Source organism: Eurosta solidaginis, chromosome 5 (assembly GCF_040869045.1).
Source record: "Eurosta solidaginis isolate ZX-2024a chromosome 5, ASM4086904v1, whole genome shotgun sequence".
In the NCBI taxonomy this organism is placed as follows: Eukaryota; Metazoa; Arthropoda; class Insecta; order Diptera; family Tephritidae; genus Eurosta; species Eurosta solidaginis.
In genome coordinates, this window is record NC_090323.1 from 186,234,886 (window position 1) to 186,258,440 (window position 23,555).

At 38.6% G+C, this 23,555-nt stretch overlaps 1 protein-coding gene across 2 annotated transcripts in view; it reads left to right on the forward strand.

The window, feature by feature from the left end:
• Window positions 1-23,555, forward strand: part of LOC137251842 (G-protein coupled receptor dmsr-1-like) — a 604,920-nt gene that overhangs the window by 528,339 nt on the left and 53,026 nt on the right. For both annotated transcript variants that reach the window (XM_067786736.1, XM_067786735.1), the window contains exon 4: window positions 14,828-15,046. In XM_067786736.1, the coding sequence (XP_067642837.1) occupies window positions 14,985-15,046 (62 nt within the window). In that variant the 5' untranslated portion in view covers window positions 14,828-14,984. The remainder of the gene's footprint in view (window positions 1-14,827; window positions 15,047-23,555) is intronic.

The window sequence follows — 23,555 nt, forward strand, 5'->3', positions numbered from 1 at the left end:
TGTTATAGCTGCCTCCCTTGCCAGGTTGTCCGCTTGCTCATTGCCCTTCACTCCCCTGTGGCCAGTAACCCAGGCCAACAACAGTTTGTTGTGTGCTCCTAGTTTATTTAGCTTTTCAACGCACTCAAGGACTAGTGCTGATTTTATTTCAGACGCCGAGACCGCCTTGAGGGCAGCCTGACTGTCACTGAGTATTCGCGCTGAAGGTTCAGGTCAGCACACTGGCTTATAGCGAATACTTCCTCTTGAAAAATGCTCGGGTGTGCTCCCAGAGGCGTTGATATCTTGGCTCTGGGTCCAGTGACTCCAGATCCTATCCCCTTTGGCGTCTTCGAGCCATATTTATACCATACTATTCTATTTAGCTGATGAATGTACACAATTCTGCTTTCCTCCCATGTACCCTTGTCTCCCAGTTCTACTTTGTACCTTCTCTCATAGACTATCTGCCTGAGTATATCACCCCTCGGGAGTTGAGAGATTGGGATCTTCTCTCTCAATTCCTCCGTTTTTCGGGACGATATGACTTTACCTATGCCCGAGCCCTCCTTAGCAATATTCAGGAGGGTTCGCTTGGCTCACTGCTCTATTGATATATGCAGCGGGGTCAGATCGAGGATAGCCTCCAGCGCTGCTGTGGGGCATGTCCGCATAGCTCCCGTGATGCATACACATGCCAGTCGCTGAAGTTTTGACAGTGCTTGCCTCGTCGTTGCCCGAGTTGCCTTCGATGCCCAGGCTATCGAACCGTATGTTACCATAGGTTTTACTATCATGGTATACATCCATCTTAGCACATGCGGGCTACAGCCCCATGATTTGCCTGCTAAACGTTTGCATATCATGATGGATATCGTGGCCCTAGCACTCATGGAGTCGAAGTGCTGTTTCCATAGGAGCTTGGTGTCAAAAATGACCCCCAAGTATTTCACCGCGGTTCCATGTTCCAGTACCACGCCATCTATTGTAATTGCTCTCAGGGCTGGTAGGGCCCTTCTTCTGTTGAAAGGGATTATGGTCGGTTTAGATGGGTTGATGTTAAGCCCCACACTGGCACACCATCCCTTTGTAATATTCAATGCTCTCTGTATTATGTGATAGAGCGTACTCTCGAATTTACCCCTTGCATATATGATGATGTCGTCAGCATATCCCTGGCATCTTATGCCACTGTCAGATAGCTTTTGCAGGAGTTCATCCACTAATAGGCTCCACAGAAGGGGTGATAGAACACCTCCTTGAGGGCACCCCCCGTGGTATTAACCTTAACTGCGCTGTTGCCTACATGGACTTCAGCGATTATTGTGCCGAGTAGATTGTCAATCCATCTCTGGATAGGCATTTGAACTCCTCTCCTCTGCAGTGCTATATTTACGCTTTCATGAGATGTGTTGTCAAAGGCACCCTCAATGTCAAGGAAAGCGCAAATCACTGTTTCCTCTGTTTCGAACGCCCTCTGTATTTCAGATTTTAATTGGTACAGAGCTGTGTCCGTGGACCTACCCGCTCTGTACGCATGCTGGCTATGATGTAGGGGCCAGCTCTTGAGGGCGTTCGACCTAATTTCTTGGTCCAATATCTTTTCCATTGCCTTCAAGACAAAGGAAGTTAGACTTATTGGTTTGAAGGACTTTGCCTGCGAATAGTCCTTTTTTCCTACTTTTGGTATGAAAACCACTTTTGCTCTTCTTCACATCATGAGTATGTATCCCAGTGCCAGGCTATCTCTCATGATACTGGCCAGATGTGGGATAATCTGTGTCCCTTGCTGCATTAGCACCGGTTAGTTGCCATCCACTCCATTTCTCAAAGGATTCCACTGCCCATCTGACTCTGGCCTCACTGAAGAGGGAGTTGGCCAGTTGCCAGTCTGATGGGGTTGGTTTCACTCTGGGGAACACAAGGTCCGGTACATGCGGAGAGGCACCCGGAAAATGCGTATGTAGCAGGGCCCTCGCTCGCTCCTCCACTGTTCCGGTATAGGTACCGTCTGGAAGCATAATCGCTAGGTTAATCTCCCTCTGCTCTTTGGCTAGGACCTTGTGGAGCCTTGCCGCTGCAGGTGTGCTAGAAATTCCCTCACAGAAATTTCTGAAACTTTCCCTCTTAGCTTTCCTTATCTCTTTATTGTACTTTGTTAGATTTTGAGTGTATTCCTCCCAGTTTCCGGTTCTTCTTGCCCCCTTAAAGAGTTTCCTGACTTTCTTCCTTAGTAGTGTCAGGTCATGCGACCACCAAGGGGTTGCCTTCTTACCATTAACTAGGGTGACCCGGCAACTGGGGTTGTAGGAATCTATCATTATCTGATTTGCTCTATCCACTCTGCCCTCTAACTCAGTACAGTTAGTGCTTCTGCTCTTGTTTCTGAGACTAACCGCGTTAGCCTCTATGATACATTTTTAGCTGCCCCAATCTGTTTTCCTGGGATTTCGTTTAGGGCTGGATTGCCCTGATACAGCACCCAGCTCAAACCTTATGATCCTTTGATCCGATAGGGAGGGTTCTTCTGAGACTCTCCATCTCGAGACCATATTCTCAGTTAGGTTGTTGCCAAGTGTTATATCTAGGACTTCTGCCCTGACTCTCGTAACAAACGTCGGTTTGCTCCCGACGTTATATATATTCAAATCGTTGCTGACTATATATTCTAGTAAACACTCACCCCTTTGGTTGGTATCACTGCTGCCCCACTCCGTGTTGTGGGAGTTGGCATCGCATCCTATGATCAACGGAATTTTCACTCTTTTGCAGTGCTCCACTAGCTTCTGCACGTTAACTGGAGGGACTGTGCTGTCGTCCCCCGGGAAGTAGGCTGCGACCAGCACAATGCTGGTGTTGTCTCCATTCACCTTTGCCTCGATCTGGACCGCCACCAGATCCCGGCTTAAAAATTCTGTAATGCAAAAATAGTTAATGTTTGACTTAAGCATTGCACATGCTCTTGGTCTCTGATGTGAGAGATCCCAAATAAATCTGTTATTACTCACATTAAGGCCCCTCACCAGTCCCTTGTAAGCCCAAGGTTATTGTATGAGGGCGATGCCCAGATCATCCTAGGAGTTCAGATAAGTACGTGAACTGAGTTTAGTAAAGATATATCGATTTTTGCTCAAGTTATCGGGTAAACGGCCGAGCGGAAGGACAGACGGTCGACTGTGTATAAAAACTAGGCATGGCTTCAACCGATTTCGCCCATTTTCACAGAAAACAATTATCATAGAGTCTATGCACATACCAAATTTCACAAGGATTGGTAAATTTTTGTTCGATTTATGGCCTTAAAAGTTTTCTAGACGAATTAAATGAAAAAGGGAGGAGCCACGCCCATTTTGAAATTTTCTTGTATTTTTGTATTTTGTTGCACCATATCATTACTGGAGTTGAATGTTGCCATAATTTACTTATATACTTTAAAGATTTTAAATTTTTTGTTAAAATTTGACTTAAAAAAAATGTTTAAAGTGGGCGTGTTCGTCATCCGATTTTGCTATTTTTATTTAGCACACATATAGTAATAGGAGTAACGTGCCTGCCAAATTTCATCATCATATCTTCAACGACTGGCAAATTACAGCTTGCATAACTTTTAAATTACCTTCTTTTAAAAGTGGGCGGTGCCATGCTCATTGTCCAAATATTTACTAATTTTCTATTTTGCGTCATAAAGTCAACGCACCTACCAATTTTCATCGCTTTATACGTCTTTGGTAATGAATTATCGCACTTTTTCGGTTTTTCGAAATTTTCGATATCGAAAAAGTTGGCGTGGTTGTAGTCCGATTTCGTTCATTTTAAATAGCGATCTGAGATACCTCAAAATTTACTCAAGTTATCGTGTTTACGGACGGACGGACGGACATGTCTAAATGAATTTCTTTTTTCGCCCAGATCATTTTGATATATAGTAGTCTATATCTATCTCGATTAGTTTATGCCGTTACGGATTACCGTTATGTGAACAAAGTTAATATACTCTGTGAGTTCTGATCAGCTGAGTATAACAAATGTAGACGCGTGTCACAAAGTGAATATCAGTCTTTGATAGGCGCTTTAATGTATTTGGCTATTTCCACGAGACCAGATATTCTTCATTCAATAAGTAAACTCTCTCAAAGAAATACTGATCCACATTGTGAGCATGAAGCTGCAGCTAAACATGTTCTTAGGTAAAAGAGATATTAAAATATGTTATCACAAAACGGGTAAAGCAATTGAATGTTATGTTGATGCTGATTGGGGAGCCGACGCAAGTAACAGGAAATCATATTCAGGAAATGCTTTTTTTGCTGCAGGTGCAGTATTTTCCTGGGAGTCTAAGAAACAGAGCGTAGTTGCACTTAATTGTACAGAAGCAAAGTATGTAACAATATCATTAGCTGCAAAAGAAGCTATATATATAAGAAAGCTTTTAAATGAATTAAGTTTCGGTGATCCTAAACCTACTGTAATAAAAAGTGATAACCAGGGTGCACAGTTTTTGGTAACAAATCCTGTATATCATGCTAGAAGTAAACACATAGATTTGAAATATCATTTTGTTCGAGATTTGTATAAAACAGGGGAAATATCACTGAATTATGTTTGTACTGAAGAAATGATAGCGGATATTTTAACCAAAATCTTGCAAAAGACAAAACACTGCAAATTTAGAAAAGATATGGGATTATATTAAATAATGAAAAATGTATACATATTGAGGAGGAGTGTTAGAAATATACTTTGTAAATAACCACTTTGTTTTGAATATTGTATCACATTTGCACATACTGTCATATTCACATTGAATAAATTTGTTTGGAGTTGTATTCTTTCTTTCTGAAATATACGCTGTACGAAATTAACGTGTTCTTGTTTTACTTAAATTCTATAACTTCGCATATAAAACTGATATATGGTCCAACACAGTGTAGGATATAACAAATTTTGAAGAATTTTCCCAACATTATATCAGACTTTTCGATTCCTGCAAAAAGTAGTTAAAGCCTTTGTATTCTTGGAATGCATAATTTTACAGTGTATACAAAATAGACTTTATATCAGCAAATATGTGCTGCAGTTAATCAATAAGTAAAAATATTCGATTATCAAATGTAGCATATCAAAAAGTAACTCACGCGCTCCAGTGCACAATAGGCACATATGGAAGTAAAAAAACAGCGAACAATTTTACCAGTTATTCTCTTTTTTTTCGTTTGTTAAAAAAATAGAAATTGTAATTAATTTTATGACAAAATTTATTCAAAACAATTTGGAAAACGTTTTCAAAAAAATTTTGAGGTTCCAAAAAATTATCAAAATTTGTTTAAAATTAAAAATTTCAGTCTGGCCGCCGTGGTGTGATGGTAGCGTGCTCCGCCTACCACACCGGAGATACTGGGTTTACGCCCCGGGCAAAGCTACATCAAACATCTTAGAAACAAGTTTTTTCAATTAGAAGAAAATTTTTCTAAGAGGGGTCGCACCTCGGCAGTGTTTGGCAAGCACTCCGAGTGTATTTCTGCTATGAAAAGCTCTCAGTGAAAACTCATCTGCCTTGCAGATGCCGTTCGAAGTCGGCATAAAACAAGTAGGTCCCGTCCGGCCAATTTTTAGGGAAAATTAAGAGGAGCACGATGCAAATTGGAAGAGAGCTTGGCCTTAAATCTCTTCGGAGGTTATCGCGCCTTACATTTTTTTTTATTTTTTTAAGGAAATTTTTTAAAATAAAGCTCCGTAGTATAACTCATAACAAAAACTACTTAAGCCAATTTCAACAACGTTTTCGAAAAAAATTTGGAATATCCAAAAAAATCAAAAATTGTTTGAAAATCTCATAGTTTTTACTTGGAATGTAAAGAAACTCTTGAGAGTGAAATTCCGTTCGAACTCAAAAACAAAATAACAAAAACTACTTAGGCCGATTTCGACAACGTTTTCCTAAAAACTTGGAATATCAAAAAAAAAAAATTTGTATGAAAATCTCAGATTTTTACCTTCGAGTTTAAGGAAACTCTTGAGAATGAAATTCTGCTCTAATACGTTAAAAAAAAAAATAAAACAAAAACTGCTTAAGCCAATTTCTAAAACGCTTTCGGAAAGAAATTGGAATTTCCTAAAATTAATTTCAAAATTTGTTTGAAAATCTCACAGTCTTCGCTTGGAAATTAAGGAAACTTTTCAGAGTGTAGCTCCGCGGTCTAACTCATTTAACGCTCCGGGCAAAGCAACATCAAAATTTTTAGAAAGAAGATTTTTCAATTAGAAGGAAAATTTGTCTAAGCGGGGTCGCCCCTCGGCAGTGTTTGCAAGCACTCCGAGCTTATTTCTGTTATAAAAAGCTCTCAGCGAAAACTCATCTGCTTTGCAGACGCCGTTCGGATTCGGCATAAAAACGAATAGGTCCCGTCCCGCGCATTTGAAAGAAAAATTAAAAAGGAGCGCGACGCAAATTGGAAGAGAAGCTCGGCCTAAAATCTCTTCCGAGGATATTGCGCCTTAAATTTTTTTGTTTGTTTTTATACCCAGCTATACTTGTACACAGGATATTATAACTTTGATTGGATAACGGTTGGTTGTACAGGTATAAAGGAAGGATAGATATAGACTTCCGTGTATCAAAATCATCAGTATCGAAAAAAAATTTTATTGAACTATGTCCGTCCGTCTGTCCGTCCACTCGTTAACACGATAATTTGAGATATCTTCACCAAATTTGGTACACGGGCTTATCTACCCAGAATAGATTGGTACTGAAAATGACCGAAATCGGATGATAACTACGCCCACTTTTTATATATATAAAATTTGGAAAACACATAAAACCTGATTATTTAGTAAATGATACACATAGAATGTTGAAATTTGACGTGTGGACTGATATTGAAACTATTGATAAAAATTTGAAAAAAAGATTTAAAACGGGCGTGTCACCACCCACTTGTGATAAAATAAATTTTACAAATATTAATCATAAATCAAAAATCGTTAAACCTATCGTAACAAAATTCGTCAGAGATGCTGCCTTTACTATAAGGAATGCTTTGAAACAAAATTAACGAAATCGGTTAAGGACCACGCCCACTATTATATAAAAGTTTTTTAAAATGGTCGTGGACGAATAAAATAAGCTACATCTTTGCAAAAAAAGAGCTTTATATCAATTATATTTCATTTCCCAAGTGCATTTATAACAATAAATAGGAAAAACTTAAAATTTTAAAAAATGGGCGTAGCACCGCCCCTTTTATGGAACCATAACTCGAAGAACAATTAATTCAGAATAGAACCATATGTATATGTATTATTGCGCAGTCTTGTAACACTATTAAACAGCAACAACAGCGTTTCAAGTGTACAGCTGGGTATGTAATGTCCGGTTGCACCCGAACTTAGACTTCCTTACTTCTGTGTTTTTTTTTTTTTTTTTGCTTCTTTTCAATACCAATTTAATCTAAACAAGTACGTTTATGGAATCTGGTAGACATAACTTCATTTTGGTCAAGTAACTCTGCTCGCGGAGGGACGCTGGTACGGACAAAGGGGCGGGGAGACAGACATGGCTTGATGAAAAATTGTTTGAAAGATTTGGGATAAATTCAGAAAATATTTGTAATACAGCGAAGCATGGATACCACGTTTCGCTACTCGTCGATCCTTCATCAGATCCATTAAGGTTGCTGGGATTCGATCCGACGTACGAACATAATACACAAAAGGCTACCATGTCTGTGCTGAATTTTGTGAATTCATCTCATTGCCATTCTGTCCTACTTCCAAAATATCGAGAAGACCTAAATGAAACGGAATATAATTTTAAAGAAAAAATCCATCAACGAAATCGTACCAATATTTTAAATCGATTCGATTTCCTGGCTGGAATTTTCTTAGTCTCCTCTCCCCTATAAACTGAAGCCTAAAATTTTAACTTTAAAAATGTATCAAAAGAATTTCCATAGCGAAAAGCTTATTATAACAAAACTCAAGTTTAATTTAAAATAGTAGATAAAAGTCAGCTTATGTGGCAAATACATTTTGAAATAAACTGAACTTCTTACGCTACACAACAAAGAAAGTTGCTTTATATTATTTGAATATAAGAGGATTAAATTCTCATTGAAAGCTTAAAATAAAATATATTCCAACTTTTTCTCTCTTTATTATCTAGTTAATGGCAAGAAAATATTTGGAACTCAATAAAGGGCAAACAATACATATTTGGTGTGAATAGCAACGTCTGTTCAGCGCACACAAATTGGGAGTAAATCTTGACAAAAACAAAAAAAAACAAACAAACAAAACAGAAATAATAAAAATTCTTTTGAATTAATTCAATTGTTAAAAATAGAATGTGTAAATGACGGCTGCAAATCGCCTTAAAAATCGAAGCATTTCTGTACAGTGGTTCGAACCACTTTGGCAAAACTTGAGCCGATACATGTACCGGTTCCTGGGTACTTTTGAACCCCCGAACCGGTTCGGTTTAAGTTGTTCAACCCTTTTATGTTGATTGATAAATTATCAAGGTGATATTTAAAAGTAAAGTTGCTTTCAGATGAGCGCTGTTACTAATGATAGAATTTCTTTTCAAATAAGTAGGATACGATTGATGGAGTCATAACTTTCTTACTTAATTGGCATTTAAACCGTCATGGTCGTCCAAAAAGACGCGCCACTCGCTTCTTCGCTCTGCTAACTGACGTCCATTGGTCACACCAAGGGAGTTTAAAACGTTTTCCACCTTGTCCTTCCAGCGGAGTTGTGGGGATCGCCCCCTTCCTCTGCTTCCATAGGCGGGTTCAGATAGAAACACTTTCTTAGCCGGAGTGTCATCTATCATTCGCATATCATGGTCTAGTAAGCGTAGCCGCTGCGTTTTAATTCGCTGGACTATGTTGATGTCTGCGTAAAGCTCGTAACATTGATTCTAAATGGGCTAACATGGACAAATGCAACGAAACAGTAAACCACGGCACGTTACTGCGAGACTTAGAAGGACCCACCTTGCGAATCATCTGCCTGGATGGTAGGCATCGAGGCTATTCAGCAACGTAACTTCTAAACCCTGAATAACTAAAGAATAAGTACGAAAAATTAGTGTCCTTTCTCCGCTTTTGTTTAATTTCTACATATCGAAGTTTAATTCGCCATCAGAAGTAGTTACCATTGTATAGTACGCCGATGACTGCACAATAATGGCTACAGGTCCCGCCCATTCATTTATGAGCTACGCAATAAAATACGCAGCTATCTCCCTAATCTCTCCAGTTGCTTCGGCGCCCAACAGGCATCTGATTGTCAACGACCAAATCATCGGCAACCTTATTTACAACATACACAAAACAAATGAAGACTATATTGAATATCCACGTCGATGGCATTACGCTACCGTCTGCCTTACATCCATAAATACTGGGTGTGACATTCGATCAGGATCTACATTTCACAGGATCTACACATCGCATCATCATTTGTACCTAAACTTCAGTGCCTTAATAAAATCCATAAATCTCTTGCCGGTAGCACTTGTGGTAAGGATAAAGCGACGCTCATTGCCACTTACAAAGCCATTGGCCGGTCACTTGCATGCTACGCGTCCCAGATATGGTCGTCGAACCTAAGGGTTACTGACTAGAAGAAACTACAGGCCTGTCAAAATACCGCTCTCAGAACTGCTAAGAGTTTTCTTCTTATGTACCCAGAACACCATTTACACAGGGAGGCGAGAAACGCTGAAGGGAGACATATGAAATTCTGAACAAACAATTTCTGCTAAATACTCAGAAACCTGGGGATCCCAACGACTCTAACACCCCTTTAACTTTGGTCCATCCCTGTTAAAACTGCAAGTTCCTATGGACTCCCGTTAGAGGATATTGATGACTAATGGTAACTGGTCACACCTATTGGATGCGACGTAGCGTTGTTACAACAACAACAACAGATTCAACAGACAAATGAATCCCATACGTGCACCTTGATGTGGATCTAAGAGCCAAGATAGGGATTGAAGTTCGGCACCATGCGAGACGCTACAGCTTTACTGGTATACTTCCGTAGCTCGCAACTAGTGGATATAGTAGCGTCTACGGTTGTAATGTCTTTCAAGCCGAAGTAGTAGCCGTGACCTAAAGTAGTAGGAACACTGGAGGGAAGTAGCTTAAACAGTCGCCGCGTTAACTTTTATATTGACTGCCAAACAGCAATTAAAGCAATAATCTCGTACAACAAAATGGGATATAGAGAAACACACATCTATATAAGGTCCCCGGCCAAATGGGAATAGATGTAAACAAAATACGGGGTAAGCTAGCTAAAAATGGTGCCTCCCTCGCAGCTTGTGTCGTATATGACCCAATCAGAACGGGTAGGATAATAAGAAGGAAGGAGTTGCATATGATTGATTTGGAAGCGCGTAAGACATTGCACCCAGCAGGAACTGTATCGAAGATCATGTCTCAGGACCTTAGATCAACAAAATTATGTCCATCAATAAAAATAGAGGACTGTAGACTCATGATGTGTATTCTGTCTGGATACTGCTTTCTGACGACACATGCTTTTAAATTAAGCGTCATCAGTGACAAAATTTGAGTTATTAGCTCTAGAAGCAGCATGTAGTAGAGATTCTAGACTGCTTCAAGTTTCTAGGCTCATTCAGTTTGGTCGTCAAACTAACACTTTGCACACATTCAGTCTATGTGAGGTCCTCTGGCACTGGCCAGTTCAACCTTACCCTGTGATGACAAGATACATTTTAGCTCAGGTTCTACCGAATTATTATTAGAAAAAATTTACAAAAAATCGCGCATACTTAGGGTTTGAACAAATCGGAATGAAAATCTAAGATAAACAAAGTGGTATACTTTAATTTATATGAGATGTGTACTCTGTAAAAGTTTAGGGAAATGTGGGGAATTGGTAAAATTATATTTTGGGCTGAAACGAACTATTTTTTTGGTGGTTCTTCGTTCGGTTTTTGAAATTTAAAATAAATTCGGTTCTTGATTGAACGCAATTTTTGATTGAAGCCACAAAAGAGCGGGTGGTTCGGTTTATGAACAGAATTGGTTCGAACCGGTTTGCAGCCCTGGTACAATTCAACAAAAAATGTATGAAAAGTTTGGGATTTTAACTTAGTGCAGAATTGCGCGTTATTCATCCGTGTCGTTTGCGTAGTACTGGACGTTTAGTGGGCGGGTATTAAATTAAATTCCATTCGGTTTGCATAGAACTTAAAATATTTAGCCAAAACTTTGTTTACTTGTTTTGATTTGCTTTAAATTAAATGATCAACGTTATATGTTCATTTTAAAAGCAGTAATATTTTGTAGTTTTTTTGTTGTTTCCTTTATATTAGGTTGGTTGAATTTTTGTCCGCATTTTCAACACAAATCTTGCAAACGATTTTTAAGTAACCTCTTATTGAGCTACAAACGTGAAACATCACAGATAGGTTAAGACACCGAGCCGGTGCAATAAAAGGGAAAAAATCCGTTATATGGCGCACGGGTTGAAGTAATTAGATAAGAACTTAAACCGGCTTACAGGTACCTTCTGCTGGTGAGCTAGAGACTTGAAATTTCAAAACTTAATTCAGAGGTCGGTGACAGTGTAAATCATATTACAACAAGTAAAGGTGTCTAAGTTCGGGTGTAATCGAACATTATATACTCAGCGTGAGCTTCAATTGTACATTTCATTTCAGATAAATTACTTTTCTACAAAACACGTGGCACCGTCCGTTTAAAAAAATGTCTCCACATTTCCTCTTACAATAAAACTTGATAAGTGAAATATCATTGATTCAAAACTATTTTTTGCTAAGTTATTGCTTATTATTCTAGTCTATGACCCTTTCAAACTTGTTTTATATCTCAGATGCCGTGGTCTTTAACGGATCCCGTCCATTCTTACCAGAAATCTTTTCTACTATAGGGAAAATTTGTGTACCCAATTTTGTTACTATCCGTTAATTTTTCTTCGAATTATGGCTCCCGAAACATAGAAAATTGTTTAGCCAGAAAAGGGGCGGTGACACGCCCTGTTTTTTTAATTTGAAGTTTTTCCTTTTTATTGCTATAAATCCACTTGGGAAATGAAACGCCATTCATATAAAGCTCTTTTTTGAAAAGATATAGCTTATTTTATTCGGTCACGAACCTTTTAAAAATCTTTTATATAAAAGTAGGCGTGGTCTTTAAACGATTTCATTAATTTTTCTTCAAAGCATTTCTTATAGTAAAGGCAACCTCTCTGCCGAATTTTGTTACGATAGCTTTAACGATTTTTGATTTATGATTAATAATATTTGTAAAATTGATTTTATAACAAGTGGGCGGTGATACGCCCATTTTAAAAAATTTTCGAAATTTTTGTCGGGAGTCTCAATATCAGTCCACATGTCAAATTTCAACATTCTAGGTATATTATTTACTAAATTATCAGGTTTTTTGTGTTTTCCAAAATTTTATATATATATAAAGTGGGCGTGGCTATCATCCGATTTCGCTCATTTTCAATACCAATCTATTCTGGGTCCAGGTAAGCTAGTGTGACACATTTGGTGAAGATATCTCAATATTTACTCAAGTTATCGTGTATAAAATTTTGCTAAGGAGCGCACGGATTGAGATATTTAGAAAAATCGTACGGAACGTAGGGAATCTTACGATCGATTATTAAACTGTGTTGGGCTTGCGCAGTTCAAAAAATTCAAGGGTGTACGGTGGATAGCGCAGTGGTGAATCTAGGATCAGCACTTTTGCCAAAGGCTAGACCTACGTAGTATTGAGCCGAGTAAAATCGTTGAATGGAGACAAAATAAGGGAAAATCACCATGTAGGAAAATGAACCTAGGGTAACCCTGGAATGTGTTTGTATGACTTTGGTATCAAATGGAAGGTATTAAAGAGTATTCTAAAAGGGAGTGGACCATAGTTCTATATGTGGGCGCCATTTCGGGATATCGCCATAAATGGTGGACAAAGGGTGACTCTATAATGTGTTTGTACGATATGGGTATCAAATTAAAGGTATTACTGAGGGTTTTAAAAGGGAGTGACCCTTAGTTGTATATGTGAAGGCGTTCTCGAGATATCGACCAAAATGTGGACCAGTTCAGAACATCATCTGTCGGTTACCGCTAATTTATTTATATATGTCATACCAGGAACAGTATTCCTGCCAAGATTCCAAACGCTTTTGATTTCGCCCTGCAGAACTTTTTCATTTTATTCTACTTAATATAGGAGGTGTCACACCCATTTTACAAAGTTTTTTTCTAAATTTATATTTTGCGTCGATAAACCAATCCAATTACCATGTTTCATCCCTTTTTTCGTATTTGGTATAGAATTATGGAAGTTTTTCCATTTTTTGTAATTTTCGACATCGAAAAAGTGGGCGTGGTCATAGTCGGATTTAGGTCATTTTCAGATGAGTACGTGTACTAAGTTTAGTAAAGATATATCGAAATTTGCTCAAGTTATCGTGTTAACAGCCGAGCGGAAGGACAGACGGCCGAGTGTGTATAAAAACTGGGCGTGGCTTCAACCGATTTAGCCCATTTTCACAGAAAACAGTTATACAGTTATCGTCATAGAATATATGCCCCTACCAAATTTCACAAGGATTGGTAAATTTTTGTTAGACTTATGGCATTAAAAGTATTCTAGACAAATTAAATGAAAAAGGGCGGAACCAAGCCCATTTTGAAATTTCTTTTATTTTTGTATTTTGTTCCACCATGGAGTTGAATGCTGACATAATTTACTTATATACTGTAAAGATATTCAATTTTTTGTTAAAATTTGACTTAAAAAAAATTTTTTTTTTAAGTTGGCGTGTTTTTCATCCGATTTTGCTAATTTTTATTTAGCACATATATAGATATAGTTGTCATGATATCTTCAATGATTGCGAAATTACAGCTTGCAAAAATTTTAAATTACCTTCTTTTAAAAGTGGGCGGTGCCACGCCCATTGTCCAAAATTTTACAAATTTTCTATTCTGCGTCATAGGGTCAACGCGCCTACCAACTTTAATCGCTTTGTCCGTCTTTGGTATTGAATTATCGCATTTTTTCGGTGTTTCGAAATTTTCGATTTCGAAAAATTGGGCGTGGTTATAGTCCGATATCGTTCACTTTAAATAGCGATCTGAGATGAGCACCCAGGAACCAACATACCAAATTTCATCAAGATACCTCAAAATTTACTCAAGTTGTCGTGTTAACGGACAGGCGGAGGGACGGGCATGGCTCAATCAATTTTTTTCGATACTGATGATTTTGATATATGAAAATCTATATCTATCTCGATTCCTTTATACCTGTACAACCAGCCGTTATCCAATCAAAGTTAATATACTCTGTGAGCCAAGCACTTTGAGTATAATAATCATGCAACGAGAAGGCAACGAAATGGGGCGATTACGGCAATTAGGGTATCCGCGAGAAAATAACAAAAAATATAGACTTCTATTAGTGACTTAAGACCCTTCAATTTAGTCACATGGAATCGTTCCCGGGATGGTCGGGCTTATAGCTTAATGGTGCTTGTTACCGGAACCGGGACATCAACATCGATAGCAATCCTCAAAATATTGGGGGAGTGTCTTTATTCCTACAACAACAACTACAAAAACGGCTGCTAGTATCGGTATTTTAGATAAATTAGAATTTTGATTCGGATTGCACATGATAAGCCTTTGACAAATATTTAGGTTAAAGAGTTCGTTAAGAAAGGCGCGATTATTTTAATAAAAATTAAAATCCCTACTTTTTACTGAACATCAGTAAAAATATTTTTCTGGCTAATAATATATGAATTATTCTTTTTTATATTGCAGCAAACCTTATTAATTCAAGCAACACCAATTAAAATGTAATGTGGAAGGATTATTATCTGTAATTTAAAGCAACAACAAAACTAGCATTAGCCAGCATATTTTCCCCATAGCTACGGCACAACGTAACAACAAAATATTGATAAATGACAGCAAAACCATGGCAACAAACGAATCACATCCAATTTATTGCGGCAGCGGCCTTGATGATTTTCATACAAGGTAAATATAAACATATCTACATAACAATCAATAATTATAGATATGTATATATAATAAATTCTCTAAAATAATGCATGGTTTTTAAAATCACTATCAGTAGCAGAGTAATCAAAATTTTTCATATATATGTGCTGTTGCAATTAAAAACAAATAAGGACGCGACTGTCTTCGGCTGTGCCGAAGACTGCATACCTTTTATGAATGAGGCGGAACAATAATACAGGCCGACAACATCTCAGACCCAGAAACCGGACTATATATTTTCGAAGGATTTTGATGCGATGAATCGAAATCTGGCCTCAAAATTGCTCTATCAGCTCCATCAGATATCCTAACCTAAGTGTGCAAAATACACCGGTTTTGGCCATATTTGAGGTTATGTAGCCTTGTAAATGTTTTCTTTTACCAAAGCAATAGGCTGGCATCTTTAAGTACAAGTCCTTTTCTTCCAAATCGCGTTGAGTTTGTTCAAATATCATTTTTTTTCGCTGAGATATTGCATTTTGAAATTCTCATGTTTCTAAATTTTCACTGGATTGCGCTAAGGCTTTGAAGTTATTTACCGTTCATTGGATAAAGGAACGTCCTTCTTGATGTGCCTCGTTCAAACATGGTTGCTGAACGAGCTGTGAAGCTAATGGAAGAGATTTACAGGACTTGCAAAAGTATACTTGTCACTTATATATATACTTGGCACTCAACCACAAGTTCATAAATATTAATTTACAATGCAAAATTTTTGTCTTTACTTATGTATCTATACCATAACTCATATGAAATAAAAAAACGTGACAATGATAACAAATTCCGCTTTGCGCGAACGTTGTTTTTTATAATATTTCAAACCCGTTGTTATTTTTTGAAATTGAATACAAAAGTCCATCGTTTGCCAGCACAGGAGTTAAAATCTAAAAAACATTATAACCCTATTGTAGAGGGGTTGACCAGGGCTCCGTCAAATATATATCTTTAACAAAAGCGACCAAACAAATTAGGTATTTGACCAAACATCAACAAAAGTATAATTTCTATTCAATTGAAACAAAGTGGCAACCGTGATTTTGGTATGTACGCTGAGCACTCACCAATGTTACGTATACTCCACGTCCCTAAATTAATTTGTGCAAGCACGTAGTCGGTAGTGGCGTTAATTGCTATCGAACAATAAAATTTTCACGCTCTACTAAATAATCGTAACAATTGCATATAAGCTCACAATTATGTGAAAATTATTATGCGCATATTGTTATTATTGCCAATATTGAAAACATGATATCATACTAAATTACAAAGCTTCCATTTGAAGTTATTACAAATTGGCAAGATAAGCATACCGGTATACATACATTTTTAGCTATGTTTATACATCTATACTGATACCAAAGAGGGCATCTACATATATAAAAATCTAATTCTGTGTGTGTGTGTGTGTGTTTGTAGTAGCCAATGGATACGTATTTCCCACACTTAACTCATCACCAAATTTTGGCTATAGGTTCCTTCGATCAAGACGAAGGTTTCTCATATTTCAGAACTAAGAATTTCCCGTTCTGGATAGGGTCTTTAGACCAAAACGTGGACCTGGGTAATCCTGTGAGGCGTATGTACAATATGGGTATCAAATGGATGATTACTTTGATACGGAGTATTTTTCGTACCCTGGGTGACTAGGGTCTGGAGATATAGGTGAAAACGTGGACCCGGGTACCCCTAGAATGTGTTTATAGAATATGGATAACAAATGAAAGCTTTTGATGAGTGCTTTAGTAGAGGGTAATTTTCATACCCCTGGGTGACTGGGGTCTGAAGATATAGGCCAAAACGTGGGCCCTTGTACGCCTAGGCAGTGTTTATACAATATGGATATCAAATGAAAGCTGTTGCTGAGAGCTTTAAAGTAATTTTCATTGTTATATTCGATTTAGTCGCATTAACCTGGCAAAACTGATAAATATGCATGCGAAGCCGAAATAAAGACATGAATTAATAATACCCAAGCTGGTGGCCTGAGTAGCCAATGCTCTTTCAGTTAGTTCTGATATTCATACCAGTACCTAACCAATAATAATAATAATAATAATAATAATAATAATAATAATAATAATAATAATAATAATAATAATAAACATCCTATAAATCCCATCATCCCAAATCATGCTGTGAAAGAATGGCAATGTCAAGGAAAGATGGAGGACAAGCGCTTGTTGATCTCCAAACACTCCATGATAATCAAATAGAATCTCTTCGATGGTACTTCCAGCTAATATCTGAAAGATCTCGCCTGATAAAAATAATGACAGAAGCAGATACAAACTTAACACCCCTAAATTTGAAGGGAAGCTTTACCCGACAAGCAGAAGAGAATACTTCAAGGGAACAAAAGTCACTGGTCAATAAAACCTATTCATCGTCGGTTCTACAGGTCCATTAACGCTGAAAATGTTGACAAATTTATGTCAAACAAATGGTTATTGAATGGAAACTTGTTTGCTGAGACCGAGGCTTTAATGATTGCTATACAAGATCAAGTAATCCCAACAAGAAATTACATAAAGAATGTAATAAAGGATCCAAATGTCACTAGTGATACTTGTAGAAGGTGTATGAGTCAAACCGAAACCATTGACGATATAATTTCAGGCTGCACAAACCTAGCTCAAACTGAATACACACGAAGGCACAACAACGTGTCAAAAATTCTCCACAAGAACCTGCTTAGCAAATACAATATCCATGTAGGTGAAGTGCCGTACTGCTGATATAACCCAGAACCAGTTATGGAAAATGAAGACGTGAAGATCTACTATGCCAGAACAATATACTCAGACTACACGAGACTCCATAACCGCCCGGATATCTCGATCCTCGATAAAAGAGAAAGTAGAGGCTTCTTCATTGATGTTGCAGTTCCGGCTACAAGAAACATGACTCATACATACGCCGAAAAAATCGGTAGGTATGCCGAGCTAGCCGTTGAAACAAAGAGGAACTGTAACCTTATAGAAATAAAAATTATCCCAGTGGTGATAAGCGCTGAAGGCGTAATTAAAAATCATCTCAGAACAAATATGCTTGGGTTACATGAAAGCCTGATTAACAACATCCAGAAGTCAGTCATCATCGATACCTGCCACATTACCAGAAACTTCCTGGCTTAAACAAACACATATACATATACATATATACAAAAATAGAAACTGTTAATTTAGTATATTTTGTTTTAGGTTAAGGCCTCCAAAGTGTATACCCAATAAGGAGATACTCAAAGAATAAATTCAATAATAATAATAATAATACCCACATACATACCTATTTACATACATCCTATTCGATTTGCCTGAAAGTTGGTATATAAATTTGCCTTTATTAGTATTTACGATCCTTTTTTCGGGACTGGTAATGGGACTGGAACAAAATACATACCACCCTCTGGGAGTGGCAATAAGGGATCAAGAAGAATGAGAAGCAATTAAGAGAAGAGAAAAGAGGGAAGGAGAAGGACACTGAGAAAGAGATAGAGTGAGACGAAGATAGAGATAGATGAAGCGAAGAAGACGGAGGGAGAAGTGAATAAAAGGATTAAGAAAAAGTGAAGAGCCAAGAGGAAAGCCAGAGTTAGACTTAAAAAGCTTATTAAAATGTATGCAGATACTTCAAATTTAAGGGAACACAACGTCTGCCGCGTCTGCTAGTATATAATAAGAGCTCGCTGGAAATTAAAAAAATGTATGCCTAATGCCTTCTAAGGGGGACATTTTTAATTGTTTCGCATTTATTCATGCCGTGTAGAAACCTTGCGCAATTATAATTTTTGGTAAGAGAATTTATTAATTAAATAAATACAGTCGGAAAACTAAACACAAATACATCACGAAAATGTATGGAAAACATTTTATGCACATCCCGCCAAAAAAAAAAAAAAAACAACCAGCGACTATCTCCAAGAAAGAATTTAGCAAATGGTTACAAGTAACTAGTGAGTCTCTTATTATATTTATCCTCTTTGCTGATACCGAATACTTACACCTATTCCTATTCTCGCTTTAAAGAAAAAGTTGAGTGTCCAAGGCTTTTTTCTGTGTAAGTTGCGTTAGGTAAGGTTAAACTGGCCCGTCCATGAAAACCTCACACAGACTGAATAAAACCGTAGTGATACCAAATTTAATTTTAATTAACGAGCAAACTGAGAAACCCTATCAAAAGCCAGGACCTATTTTATAAATAAACTTCGTCCCCTTGGCAAATACTAGAGGCTTTGTACGATTTATGCCACCTGCTGCTTCTAGATCAGATAGCCGTATCACTCCTAACAGCTAACATCTTAGCCTGGCAAGCGTAGGGGCATGAGCACAAAACATCGATTGTTTCCTCCGCCAACCCGCATTTCCTTCATCTGCTATCTCTGACCAACCCTAATCGAAAAGCAAGGGACGCCAGAAGGCTGTGTCTGTCTGGTCGGAGCGCCCGTAAAAAGCTTTAGAACTCACTTTGCAGCCCCACGCTTGCGTTCACGCCTTTACTGCTTGATCGAGCATGCACATCTAGCGCTTTCTATTGATCTTGCCCAACTATTGTAAGGATGGCTCTTTATTACATACTAATTTTAAAATGTACATGTCAGTTATATTTCATTTTTGTGTATCAAGAAAAAGAGAAGATAAAATAATATGAAATTCAACATAGCTCAGAGTTGCATTAGTCAGGATGACCCCTAAGTTACACTATGCGAAATCTGGTCTTTCAGTCGGCCAATCCTGATTACTGGAGACGCCCTCGGCTCCTTCGCTGTCGTCAATAAACCCTTCGAAATTTGGCAAACCACACCATGGTTTTAATTTGTCGGATGAATATATCGATGAGTAGTGCCGCTGCTTTCGACTCGATCCTGGCACATCTTCGATCAAATACCGATCATTTCCAATTACTTTCGTTATAATAAAAGGTCCCTTATACTGAGGTTCTAATTTGCGTAAACTCCCCGTACTGGCGGGTTCATTTTCTGCGAGTAGTAAATTACCGACAGTATACTCTGTTGGACTGTTATGCTTGTTGTCGAAACTCTTCTTTGCTTTAATACGCTGATTATTTACACGCTCTGCTGCCTTCTTTTGTATATCATGTAATTCTTCATTTGTTATAACTTCATCTCGGTGTAGTGCTAATATAAGTTTGTTCTGTAATATGTCTTTCGGTTTAAAGTTAAATAGTAATTCTTGTGGTGTTCGATCTGTAGTTTTGTTCTTTGTAGAATTTAATGTCCATTGTATAGCTCGTAACTCATCGTCCCAACATTTGTTATCGCTGGTAGATGGTAATAACATGCTTAAAATCGTACGATTTGCCCTCCCAGCATGTCCATTCGCCCTTGGTGTTCTAACCGCATTTAATATATGTTTTATGTCATTATCGCTACAATACTTTTCGAAGTCCTTTGAGGTAAACGCGTGTCAAAGACGACTGAGTTACAAGTAAATGATTCGTATACACATATGTACTTATGTATTTATTTGTATTTAAAGAAATAAGAGTTTAATATGAAAATTGATGTTTGAATTACTGAATACTATGTATGGGATTCGCACGTCTGCACATGACGAATGCTCAACGCACACTACACTTTACATTCGGCCTCTCCTGACTCTTCGACCGGCCCGGTCGATTGGCTATCGTAATCATCGGTTGTATCCAACTCTGGGTTAAGTGCGCACCAAGGTTTAATGTGATCTACACTAACTACATTACTATATCGTCGTTGAGTGATCATTGTATCCGGTAAATCTTCGATTAGATACCTGTCATGATCCAGTACCTTAGATACAATGTATGGACCCCTATAGGCTGGATCAAGCTTGTGTGATTCGCCCGTAGCCACTGGTGCGTAATCGACAAATACCAAATCGCCGACTTCATACTGGTGTGGTTGTAAATGTTTTTTATCATACCTCTCCTTCCACTTTTGGCGTTCAGTTAAGATATTCGTGGCTGCTTCTTTATGCTTTGTTTCGATCTCTCCATCTTCATATTGATCATGCAATGCTTGGATGATTCGATTAGTAGATACGTCTCTTGGATTGAAATGAAACACCAGCTCATTTGGAGTGAATTTGGTAACACTGTTTTGCTGTGAGTTTAACGCCCATTGGATGCTTAGTAGGGAGCAATCCCAATTTTTCGGTTCTTTGGTACTGCACTTAATGCAACTGAGAATAGTTTTATTGACCCGCTCGGCCTGACCATTAGCTCTAGGAGTCCTGACAGCTGTTTTGACGTGTTGTATACCATTCGTTTGCATAAAGTCCTGGAAAGCTTTAGAGGTGAATGCTGTACCGCGGTCAGATATGAGACGGACTGGCTGGCCAAATATGGACATCATCTCTTCCAATGTTTTCGTGACAGGTTCGGTTTTTGTATTCCGCAGTGCCTTCAGTAGTACATACTTGCTGAATCCACGTACAATGACCAAGACGTATGCATTACCCCTTTTGCTCTTTGGAAACGGTCCCAGGTGATCAATATTCACCGTTCGGAATGGTATCGGTAAGACTTCGATAACATGAAGCTGACTCTCAGATTTCCCTCCTTTCACCTTGAAAAGACAACACTCTTCGCATGAGTTAATGTACGATTTTGCATACCTTCTTATTCTTGGAAACCAGAAGTGCTTCCTGCGTTCCACTGTCTTCTCTACTGCAAAGTGGCCCATATCATCATGACATGCTTTTGTTATTCGCCGTCGTACTGCTTTCGGAATTACCAGCTTTGGTTGCCCTTTGACGTTACGATATAACCGACCTTGCTGCATCTGGTAATCACTCCGTATTTGCTTTTCGTCTACGTCAGGTGTGGAAGTATCGTTTTTAAAATGTGAACGATCCGCCTTAACTGGTTATCTTGCATTTGCATAGCGTAAATCCAATCATCTTTGATAGCTGTCGGGTCACGTACTCTCATCACCTTTTCGGCTGCTGTCATCGTAGGGCTCGGTGGTTGCACTGGCGCTCTACTAAGACTGTCTGCATGTGCCATTCGTTCGCCAGGTCGATGAATGCATTCGAACTCGAACTCCTGAAGCTTAAGCCACCATCTAGCTACTCGAGGTTGAAGTAACGTTGTTGCCTTTGTAGTTGCTATGGCGTTGCAGTCGGTTACCACAAGAAAAGGCGTACCCAACAAGTACACTCTAAATCTTTCTAGTGTTTCTACGATTGCAAGCACCTCTAGTTCGTGGCTTGCGTACCTGCTTTCAGCTGCACTGCACTGTCGACTGTAGTATTGTACTGGCTTCAGACCTTCGTCTTTCTTTTGTAATAATATACCTGAGATACCTAGAGCGCTGGCATCTGTGTGCACCTCATGTGGCTTTGACGGATCGAACAGTGCCAGAACCGGTTCAGATGAAAGTGCTAACTTCAGTGCATTGAAGGCTTCATCTTGTGCTTTCGTCCATTCGAAACATTCGCCCTTTCTGAGCAATTGAGTGAGGGGCTTGGTAATGACACCATAATGTGGAATGAACCTACGAAAGAAACCGGTTAGTCCCAAAAACTGACGTACCTGTGTCGCTGAAGTCGGTAGTGGGAAATCTTTGACGCTTTGTACTTTCCCCTCGCCTGGCTGAATCCCCTTTTGACCAATTATATGACCCAGAAAAGTAACTGTCTCCGCCAAAAAAACACATTTCGATGGTCGGAGCGTCAAGCCTGCTTCGCGTACTTTTGCTAAAAACTCTGCCAATACGTGAATACCCTCGTCCTTTGTTGATGAAGCAATGATAACTTCGTCGACATAACTCACAATCTTGTCCCGTTGCTTGAGCTTCTGAATAATCTTCAACACCATCTCCTGGAATACCATAGGTGCGTTCACCAGCCCGAAGGGCATAACATTGTGCTCAAACAGCCCATCCGGGGTAATAAACGCAGTGTATTGTTTGCTCTCTTCCTTCATTGGGATTTGATAATAACCCGCGGTCATATCCAGTGTGGTATAGAATAGGTTGTTCCCTAATCTCGCTAGCTGTTCCTCTACTATAAGCATTGGAAATGGTTTCTTGACAGTCACAGCGTTGAGTGCGCGGAAGTCGACACACATTCTGTCTTCACCATTGGACTTCTTAACTAAGACCACTGGAGCTGCATGTGGCGACGTACTTGGACGAATGATATTGTGATCCAATAGATTTTCCACTATCGTTGACAACACCGGACGTTGCGAAAATGGCAATTGATAGCGCTTTCCCACAATTGGCTTATCAGTGGTGACTTGAATCTCCATTTCAGTCATGTTGCATCTTCCTAAGGCTGACAACTCTTCTGAAAAGCAATCTTCGTACTGATCTAACAAGGTGCTCAACTGCTTGGAGTCACCCCCATTCACGATGTTTACTTTCATCTGTGGCCCTGGCTCTTCTATCCTCAACACTCCTGAGTCGATGACAAATTTTGCATCTCCACTACATAGCACATCACGACCGTTGAGTAACTCATATGGCATAAACTCGTCTGCCACT